General features: G+C 49.4%; 1 protein-coding gene across 2 annotated transcripts; it reads left to right on the top strand.

The window, feature by feature from the left end:
- Positions 1 to 6,919: 6,919 nt before the first annotated feature.
- LOC109778128 (uncharacterized) lies at positions 6,920 to 8,781 on the top strand. 2 transcript variants are annotated; one of them, XM_020336682.4, is made up of 2 exons: positions 6,920 to 7,021; positions 7,104 to 8,781. In XM_020336682.4, exon 2 carries the CDS (start codon positions 7,361 to 7,363, stop codon positions 8,627 to 8,629), a length of 1,269 nt encoding a protein of 422 aa, XP_020192271.3. In that variant the 5' UTR covers positions 6,920 to 7,021; positions 7,104 to 7,360; the 3' UTR covers positions 8,630 to 8,781. The 2 variants fall into 2 exon arrangements, with proteins under 2 accessions (XP_020192271.3, XP_045084113.1); XM_045228178.2 differs by having other exon boundaries at positions 6,938 to 7,021; positions 7,101 to 8,781.
- Positions 8,782 to 10,960: the final 2,179 nt, after the last annotated feature.

Raw genomic sequence — 10,960 nt, 5'->3', positions numbered from 1 at the left:
ACCTGGATAACTTAATATCTGCAGCAAAGTATTTAGTAGCAAAGTAGTATGGAAGTAACGGTAACGGTAGCAAAAGTAATATTTTTGGGTTTTGTAGTGATTGTAACAGTAGCAACGGAAAAGTAAATAAGAGAAGAACAATATGTGAAAATCTCGTAGGCATTGGATCGGTGATGGATAATTATGCCGGATGTGGTTCATCATGTAACAGTCATAACATAGGGTGACACAGAACTAGCTCCAATTCATCAATGTAATGTAGGCATGTATTCCGAATATAGTCATACGTCCTTATGGAAAAGACCTTGTATGACATCTTTTGCCCTACCCTCCCGTGGCAGCGGGGTCCTAGCGGAAACTAAGGGATATTAAGGCCTCCTTTTAATAGAGTACCGGACCAAAGCATTAACACATAGTGAATACATGAACTCCTCAAACTACGGTCATCACCGGGAGTGGTCCCGATTATTGTCACTTCGGGGTTGCCGGATCATAACACATAGTAGGTGACTATAGACTTGCAAGATAGGATCAAGAACTCACATATATTCATGAAAACATAATAGGTTCAGATCTGAAATCATGGCACTCGGGCCCTAGTGACAAGCATTAAGCATAGCAAAGTCATAGCAACATCAATCTCAGAACATAGTGGATACTAGGGATCAAACCCTAACAAAACTAACTCGATTACATGATAAATCTCATCCAACCCATCACCGTCCAGCAATCCTACGATGGAATTACTCACGCACGGCGGTGAGCATCATGAAGTTGGTGATGGAGGATGGTTGGTGATGACGATGGCGACGGATTCCCCTCTCCGGAGCCCCGAACGGACTCCACATCAGCCCTCCCGAGAGAGTTTAGGGCTTGGCGGCGGCTCCGTATCGTAAAACGCGATGAATCTTTCTCTCTGATTTTTTTCTCCCCTAACACAAATATATGGAGTTGGAGTTGAGGTCGGTGGAGCTCCAGGGGGCCCACGAGGCAGGGGGGCACGCCCAGGGGGGCCAGGCGCGCCCCCCACCCTCGTGGAAAGAGTGTGGGCCCCCTGGCCTTGATTCTTTCGCCAGTATTTTTTTTATTTCCAAAAATAATCTCCGTGAAGTTTCAGGCATTCCGAGAACTTTTGTTTCTGCACATAAATAACACCATGGCAATTCTGCTGAAAACAGCGTCAATCCGGGTTAGTTCCATTCAAATCATGCAAGTTAGAGTCCAAAACAAGGGCAAAAGTGTTTGGAAAAGTAGATACGACGGAGACGTATCAACGGGGTCGGGGAACAGAGAAGAGTGGGCGGGTGGGGGAGGAGAACGACCCGATGCTCACCCCTGCCGCTGTTGGTCATTTTTCCAACGAGATGAAATGATGAAAATGCCCTCGTCAGGGCACAGAAATTTCAGATAGTGGTACACTGTATGGTGCACTATTCATTGCTACAGCGTCGGGTTTTGATCCGGCGGCCCAGATCGTCCGGAGGTGAGATCGAACGGTCCAAAACGCATAAAAACTCGAGATGGACGGCCAGATGCGCCTGAGCTCTGAGAGCGCCCGGTTCCCCTCGTGAACCTTATTTCTGGATAAGGCCTAATGCATTTTTTGAGATTGCCTTTGAATATGGATAAGATTAATAATATATGGGATGTATAATAACAAAATTATATCATTAGAAGCTCCTTTCATGTATGAATTTGATGGTGTGCTTTGTGTAACTTGCATGTCATATATTATTGCTCTAACATGTGGTCAAAGTTAGCCTCGAAACATGCATTAGGCCCTATATACATGGAAGGAGGGAGTAGTACAATTCATAACGGAAACAATACTTAAACATGGTCAATCTTAATTAACTTAACAGAAACGTGAGCATTAGGTCTTAAGTTAGATGAATTAAAATTCATGAACATAGGTAGCAGTATTGATCCGTAGCAAATTAGAACAAAAACATCATCAACAGTGGGCAATTGACACCAAAATAAAAAATAGTAGCAATCAAACTTGATCTACTGATTCTCTAAACATGAGATCGATGTATTGATCATTATATAGGGATCTATTGCAATCAAACTTGGCGTCTGATACCATTCTTAGGACTTTTGCATCACAAGGATGCCACATACATGATACGATTGCATCTATAACACTGAAGAGCATGAACGAAGATGGGTTTAGGGATCATTACAAGTTAATGAAGTTGACATGATCGCCTCCTCGTTGCAGGCAAGGTGGATGACCGATGTAGTCGAAGAAGGCGATCTCCTCGATGTCCTGCTTCCTTCAGGATGCCACCGACACTGTCCAGATATGGCGGTGGTAGCTAGGTTAGGTCTTCTCATCCCTATAGCGCTCCTCCTGATCGGATGGGGTGATGGAATTTTGGGGATATTGAGATTGTATGTGAACTGGTTGATTGCACAAGGCCAAAGCCCCTCTTCCCTTATATGTAGCGCTGGCCATAGGGGACCCAAACCTAAGTTGGTTTTGGGCACCCCGGATCAGTGCTTGTTAGTTACATCGACGCATATGCACATTGGCGCGTTGGCCCCTTCACTTAAGGTTATATGTTCTTTTTTTGTTGGACTGTTAGATCCGGCCCGTTGAGCTGTCAGATCACACCAACAACTCTCTACCTCTCTTTCTCTTTTTTTTGTTAGGATCGAAAGTATATCGACCAGAGGGGGGCTGAATGCGAGATTCAAAATTTCTTTCGAAGATTTTGAAGCTTATCCCAATCACAGCAGCGGAATAGAGTATCGGAGAAAATAAGCTAAATCAATATTCTTCGTCAGATGCATATTCATCAATGAAAGCATTGATAACAATACGAGCTTGGGAAATCACAGGTTTAACTACAATGAGAGTAATACAACATGCAAACAGATGGAGTAGAATGAGAATAACATGGTGCGTACTGATAAAAGTTCAATGGAATATTTCACAAGTGATTCCGAGGAATATGGTGGTAAATAATGAAATGAGGCAATGAGAAAGAAACAAGATGAACACATATCCACGGGATGAAGACAACAGAATGAAATGATCACTTAAACAGTCGGCACAGAGCATGAATATAAACTGCTGAAGGAAATGCAGTAGAGAAGATTTAACCAGTGGTGCTCGATGGAGACAGAGAGATTTGGTAGACTAGTTCACCCTTCTGCCAAAGGGCTACGCCTGGTTGGAGGTGTTGTGACTTAACACGGAAGATAAACTCTCTTCTCCCTATTCTCCTTCAATGCAGAGCTGACCAGACTCAGGTTGATTTCACTCGTGGTAGATCCTTGTCGGCGATCTTCAAACCTTCGGTCGACCTTCGCAAACCACAACCACTCTTGGTTGCTGAAGGCCTGGCTTGGTGAAGACAACAACTCTTCAACACTCGAAGCCGAAACCTATCCGTCTAGAGAGTGCGCAACTCTTAAGAGTAATAGGTACACGAACTCTCACTCAGAACTACTGTGATGCTAAACCACTATCTTAGTTTGAGCTCTTGATTTTTCTCTCGGTGGATCTTAAACTCAAATCACTCGGAGAGGGGTTGCTCAAATCAATCTTATCAGAAATCTCAAGCGGAGCAGCCAACGGACAATGTTGGAGCGGGGTGGCTATTTATAGCCGCATCTTTCCCTGATGGGAAAAGACCAAATTAGACATCGGGATCAGCCAATGGCCGAACGACACGAGTCCAACGGTCGGATTTGAGCACAACGGTAACTTTGCTTGCGGAGCAAGAAATGCCAACTCCTCGGTCTGAGATAAATCTCTCGCAACGAAGAAGAACACAGTTTCTTGCTGGCGAGTATTTGTTCGGAGCACAAAGAGATTTCTCTCGCAACTTTCATAGGTTTTGGCTAAGCATCATAGCGGATCTAAGCATCGAGAACCTATACCCCTCTTAATAGTACGGAGGTCCTATGACTCAAAAGAATGAAAGAGGAACAACAAGATGAATACTACGTCTTCACTTTGTCTTCGACTTCCATTGCTACAGTCAATTTCCTCGGACGACAGTACCAAATCAAACGCTTCGCTTCAGCAGTAATCTTAAGAGGGGTCGGTTTCTTCACATCAATCATCTCGACTATATAGCTTCAACACATATAGTCCATTCCTCTCTTCAGCGCAGATAAGCTTCGATGAAGTTTCTCGAACTCAGCACCAGAGACAGCATTCTCTTTGGTTGTGTATGGACTTTTCTCTCTGTGTGCACTAGCAAACAAATTAGTCCATACCGTTTTCTGTCAACAATTTTCAAAAGACAAGGTAGGCAGATATTGCACCAACACCATTCACTTAAGGTTATATGTTCTTTTTTTTGTTAGACTGTTAGATCTGGCATGTTGAGCTGTCAGATCACACCAACATCTCTATCTATCTCTCTTTCTCTTTCATCCAGTGGGCAGGGGCTCCGGCAATGGTGGGCGTGTGGGCACATTGGCGTGGGCAATGGCGACGGAGGGCGCGTGGCCCAGCGGTGTGGGCTTCACTATCGGTTCATGATCCGGCGGTTATAGGCCCATCACTGCCGACCTAATCCAATGACCACTAAAACCGGTGGTGATGCAGGGTTTGGGCTGGCGGTGGGGTTGTGCGTACTTGGTAGTTGGCGCATTTGAAAACGAAGTTGACAAGTTGTGCATATGTTTTACTGATAAAGAGAGGAGACGGAAAAAAATAAAGTGTTAGAAATTGAGACTGCTCAAGTCTTCTCCGGGAAAAGAACTTGCAAGTTGTGCTTGCATAGATTCCCGTCGTATTTCTTTTCGTGTGACGTGGATATATAGCTTTTAATATTCGATTTCTGGTTGCCTGCACCAACAGATGAAAATGACTTCACTACATCTTCCTCATCTACTCCATTAAACTGCAGTTTGACCATTTAGTTATGGGTTACCTTTATAGAAATGACTATTTTGCCCTCTCTCTTTTTTTCTAAGAATCGGGAGAACTAACGAATTATTACATTAGAAAGAAGATAAGGCGTTGCAACAACGATAACCACTAACCAATCCTAACTAGGTAGTACTCCCTCCGTAAACTAATATAAAAATGTTTAAAATATTAAAGTAGTGATCTAAAAGCTTTTATATTAGTTTACAGAGGGAGTAGTAACTGAAAAAACATTTGTTGCCTCACTCAACACTACACACCACTTGGCCACGGTAACTCCACAATTTGGTATTATTGTACGTCACTTGATATAGGGGGAACTCGCCTCAACCAACTACCTATCCCGCCGCTTTGTGTAGGTCATCGACACCCTCCCCACCCCAACCATATCAATTAGAGTGTTGTCCATCGCCTCAGCTTCACCGCTATTCAGCGTGAACTAATATACTGAAACATCCCTCCGCCCCTCCCCGAATCTCCTCCTCCACCACTGTTTTGAAGGCTTCCAAAGAGCAGTTCTTCGGCATACAAACCGGCTAGATGGCCCGCCGAGCCGGCCAGATACGAGCGAGGCAGGTCGCTGCCCCACCTCTCGCGCCTCACCCTAAGTCGCCGCCTGGTTCAGCAACTCGCTGCTCCAGGCCCACTCAATGAGTGCCAGTTGCTCGACGCATGCACGACGGGGAGCATGGCGACACGGGCGTCATCGCTGCCATCGACGACCGCGCCTCCCGTGTATAGCTGGCCAAACGGGCCAGCCCGCGAGCACGCTTGCACGGCCCGCCATTGGCCAGGCACGGCACGGGCTAAACGGGCCATGGCCGGCACGCGGCACGCCTTGGGCCGTGCCTGGGACTGGAGCCTGGGCACGCGGGCCGGCACGACACGACCCGTTTATTTTTTATATAATTTTTAGAATTTTTTTATATATGTATACCTAAAATATAGCCCAATAGGCCTAAAAATCAGCCCAACAGGCTGAAATATGCGGCCCAACGTGCTAATGGGCCAACGTGCCGGCCCGTTTACTAAATGGGCCGTGCCTGGGCCTGGAGGCGCAGCACGTGGGCTAGCATGGCACGGCCCGCATAGTAATCGTGCCCTGGCGGGCTGTACCGGGCCAGGCACAATAACGATGGGCTGGGTCGTGCCATGCCGGGCCGGCCCGTTTGGCCAGGTCTGCTCCCGTGTCTGCGGCCGCACCTCCTGTGCCTGCGACCGTGCCATGCAAGCAGAGGCAGAAGCAGGGTGCGCGGAGAGCGATGGGTAGGTGGTTGGCGCCTCCGCGTCCGCCGCCATCACCGAGGAGAAGTAGAACACGAGAGTCCGCCGCCGCTTGACTCCCACGAAGGCCACCGCCTAGGCGACACCGGCGTACACCGGCGTACACGCAAGCGGAGGTGCCGCCTTCCCCTCCCATTGAAGCATCAGCCGGGGCTTCCACTCCGATGAGTGGCGGGGAAGCAAGCCGTCCTTTGCGCTGAAGCATATAACTCCTGGGCTCCCGACAGTCCGGTAATCAGGTTGTCGGACATGAGGAAGACAAAGGGATCCGCGGACGGTGATTTAGATTACGTATTAATTATACCTTCAAAGTCAGGCTAGGATTGTTGATGTAAATGTACTGAAATACGTCATGTTTATATGAAAATCCGGCCTTTTTATATGAAATACGTCATGTTTGCATAAAATCTGACCGTGTTTGCATGAATTTCGTCAGGTTGGTTTGAGTTGTTGTGAAAATGTATGCGGCTAGCGTTGGATAGCTGCCTCTCGCATCCATGTCTGCGGACTGGTCCGCCCTGTCCGTGAACGGATGCACGAATTTTTTTGCGGGTTGCCATTGAAGATGCCCTAATGAAGTCGATAGACCGTAGATGGATTATATAATTAATATACCACAAGCCCGCATCCTTGTTGCACAACAGCACAAGACAAAGTCGCAAAGTTAATAATGATGATGTCTGCACACACACACCATCAACGAAAGAGACATAAAAGTTGACTAGTATTACAAAATGATGAAATCTTCAAAAGTCTCCCACCCCTTGCTGGGCTCGCCCGTCCCAGCCTGCTGAGGAATCATTCTGAGAATGGCACGATTTGCAGTTCGTCCCCATCTCACAGGTATGAGAATCGTTCCTTTTTTTGCGGGGTATGAGAATCATTCCTGTATTGGATGATCACATCTTCTGTTCTTCCTCAGCAGTAACTCACGGCCGCATCTCGCACCCCGCCGACACCGCCGCCGCCTTCTCCTCCTAAGTCCTTCACCTGCTGGCTCAGCATCTCAGTCATCGCCGCTGCTCTCCTTCATCTCGCCCCTCGTTGCTACCTTGTCCTCCCTCGAGATCCAATCACGCCGTGTCGGCGCCGGCCAAGCGGGAGGCGGATGCATGCGGCGTTGCCGGCGGTCAGCTGACACTTTTATCTCTCTTTCATCAGAAGTAAGCTAGACGAGCATGCATGCCATCAAATGGCTGGAGGGCTTGTTCTGCACCTGTGGAATGCGTGGGCAATCCAAATACTCGTCCTCCTCAGCTTCGCTCTGCAGGTTTCGCTCCTCTGCAGGTTTCACTCTTGGCTGGTATCCGTCGGCGTCATGCCTCCTCTGCGCTGAGGCTCCTCTTATGGCTGCTCTACCTCGTGGCCGACTCCACGGCAATATACACTCTCGGCCACCTATCCATCACCAGCAGCCGCAACTCACAGCAGGCGCAGCACCAGCTGGCGGTGTTCTGGGCACCGTTCCTTCTGCTCCACCTCGGCGGCCAGGACAACATCACCGCCTACGCACTCGAGGACAACCGGCTGTGGCTACGGCACCTGTTCACTCTTCTCGTGCAGGCACTGGCAGCTGCTTTCGTTATCTACAAGTACGTGGCCGACGGCACTGCAGCAGGGGCTGGCAGGACGACGGCGATGACCTTGCTGCTTGCGGACATCTTGGTGTTCATCGTTGGTGTCCTCAAGTACGGCGAGAGGACATGGGCGCTCAAGTGTGGCAACATGGCTGACATCGAGAGCACGGTCTTGAGCTCGAGGCATCATACATACAAATCCTTCTTCTCCAAGGACCTGCGCTTCCCGTTCCCGAGAGGGACAAGAGTGGGGAATAGTCTTGAGTGCCAGAGGCACGATGATGATGACGAGGAATTCCTGCTTGCAGCTCACTGCCTCCTCCACATGTGCAAGAGCCTTTTTACCGGTGTTCTTGTTACCACGACTTCGTTTCAGCTGGCCACCATAGCTCTTCACACGCATAGCTTCAAGGCCGACCTGTTCAAGCTGGTAGAGCTAGAGCTGTCCCTGATGTACGACATCATCTACACAAAGGCTTCCGTGATCCACACATGGTATGGCTATTGCATCCGGCTTGCCTCGCTTCTCGCAACCCTCTCTGCATTCCTGCTGTTTCAGTTCAGCAGCACCCACGGTTACGGTGCAGCTGACGTCGCCATCACTTATATCCTGTTGGTTGGGGCCTTGGTGGTGGAGATCGTATCTTTGTGCAAGGCTGCAGGGTCAACCTGGATGTGTGCTTTGTTGTACTGCCTGGGCTGGGGGCAGCCTCTGAGTTTGCTGAAATCTCTTCGCCGGCACGTCAGAGCAGCAAGAAAGAGGAGGTGGTCGGGCTCCATTGGTCAGTTCAATATCTTCGACGTGTGCACCCGTGACACCTCCAAGATAGCCAGCAGAGTGGCATCGAAGATTGTTAGAGATAATCACGATTAGGAGAAAACTAGTCCGGGACGGACTTGTAGTCTTTTGCCGAGTCGGCTAGATGCTAGGTAGGATAGATACTATTTATACCTATACCTAGTCCCCCTGTAATCATCAGATTGTAAAAGCAATAAACAACAGGGACGACACGTTCCTGGTTTTGCGATCAAGTAGCCGTGTCCTGTTCACGTGTATAGCCAGCTACAAAATCGATCCAGTTAGCCTGCTTCTCGTACGTACGTGTGCAACTCGCCGGAGTCAGCTAGTTTGCTACGTGCGTGTCTCCAGCCTACTTCGTCGTTCGTCGCTCCGCCGGAAAGTAATTAGCGGATCACTGCGTCGACGTCGGGACCAGTGCCAACAATTGGTATCTAGAGCTTTGGTATTGACGTGATTCTCGGAAAGCAATCGAAGGATCATGTCGACCACGGGCAAGGAGATTGTGACGGCGGCAGCGGGAGCACCGATGCCGATGGTGGGGGGATCACAATTCCCCCGTCTGGATCGAGAGGACTACGCACTATGGGCGATGAACATGGAGGTCGCGATGGAGGGAGCTGAGTTCTGGGAAGCCGTCGACCCGGGCGGCGCCGAGTACGCAAAGGGCGCGGCGAAGTACCGGAAGGATCGTCCGGCGTTAACAGCGATCTACTCCGCCATGCCGAAGGATGTGCTGCAACACCTCGTCGGAAAGAACTCGGCGAAGGAGGCATGGGAGACCATCAAGATCCTGCACCAGGGTCATGACCGTGTCAAGGAAGCACACCTTCAGTCCCTGATGAGAAGCTACGAGTGCCTGAAGATGGATGAAAGTGAGACGGTTGATCAGTTTGCCGCCCGTCTCAAGACCCTCGTCAACGGCATACGCAGCTATGGTTCAACCCTAGAAGAAGTTGCGATCGTCCGACGATTTTTGCGCGCCGCGCCTGCACGCTACATCCAGATCGTCACGTCGATCGAACAATGTCTCGACCTAAAGACTCTCACGGTCGAGGATCTCGTCGGAAGGTTCAAGGCCCACGATGAGAGAATTCGTCTCAGCTTCGGCGATTCGAAGGAGAGTGAGCATCTCATGCTTACAATGGCTCAATGGATGGCCCTGATGAAAGAAAAGCAAGGTGGATCCTCGAGCGGCAGTAAAGCAAAGGAGAAGCAACGCCCGGCGAGAAAGGACTTCGCTGGACAGGAAGAAAAGGCTGGAAAACCAAGGAGAAAATTTGACATAAAGAAAGTGTCACAATTGTGGAATCCTCGGTCACTTCAAGTCTGATTGCAAGAATCGACCGAAGGAAAGAGCTCTCATGGCCAAGGGAGGCGATGTTAGCGACATGATGCTCATGGTCGAAGTATGCGAGCTTATGGACGAGGTGGGTCCAGCTCCAAAGGCGCCGGCTACCGAGGTTGTCACGCTCAACGAAGAGAAGGTTTATCTTCATGACAAGCAGAGGACGAACACGGCGGGACACGTGTGGTACCTCGACACGGGAGCAAGCAACCACATGACCGGCGACAAGGACCAGTTTTCTGAGCTAAATCTCTCGGTGGGAGGCACGGTTCGGTTCGGTGACGGGCGAACCGTTGGCATCACAGGGCGAGGCACTGTCCTGTTTGAGCTGAAAAACGGCGGTCACAAGGTACTCACAGATGTGTACTATATTCCCAAACTAAAGAGCAACATCATAAGTCTCGGCCAGCTTGAGGAGCGTGGTTGCAAGATTGTGCTCGAAGATGGCTATTTATGGGGGTATGACCGTCAGAGGATGTTGATCATGAAAGTGCAGAGGTCGCCGAACAGACTCTACATCCTCAACTTGGATCGTGTGGATCCAGTATGTCTCTTGTCAAGCATGGAAGACTCAGCATGGAAGTGGCACGCGCGCTACGGTCATCTAAATTTTCAAGCTCTTCGGCAACTTGGACAAAAGGAGATGGTACGTGGTCTACCGTGCATCGATCATGTTGAGCAAGTGTGCGACGGTTGCCTTGTTGGGAAACAAAGGCGGGCCTCGTTCCCTAGAGAGGGAAACTTTAGAGCAAGTAAAGCTCTTGAGTTGGTCCATGGAGATTTGTGCGGCCCTATTACTCCGGCTACCCCAGCTGGGAACAAATACTTCTTGCTCATCGTCGACGACTTCAGTAGATACATGTGGATTGTGTTGTTGAAGACGAAAGATCAAGCTTTGCAAGCCTTTAGGAAAGTAAAGATGGCGGCCGAAGTCGAGTCTGAAGCCAAGCTGAAGGCCCTCCGTACCGATCGGGGGGGTGAGTTCAAGTCTCGTGAATTCACGGAATTTTGCGAAGCACATGGGATCAAGCGGTATCTTGCGGCGCCATATTCACCGC

Source organism: Aegilops tauschii, chromosome 5, assembly GCF_002575655.3.
Source record: "Aegilops tauschii subsp. strangulata cultivar AL8/78 chromosome 5, Aet v6.0, whole genome shotgun sequence".
Taxonomy (NCBI): Eukaryota; Viridiplantae; Streptophyta; class Magnoliopsida; order Poales; family Poaceae; genus Aegilops; species Aegilops tauschii.
This window is presented reverse-complemented; position numbering and strand designations above follow the sequence as displayed.

Excerpts from the sequence above, each read along its gene's own strand:
- LOC109778128 (XM_020336682.4), top strand. The coding sequence starts at position 7,361 with ATGCCATCAAATGGCTGGAGGGCTTGTTCTGCACCTGTGGAATGCGTG.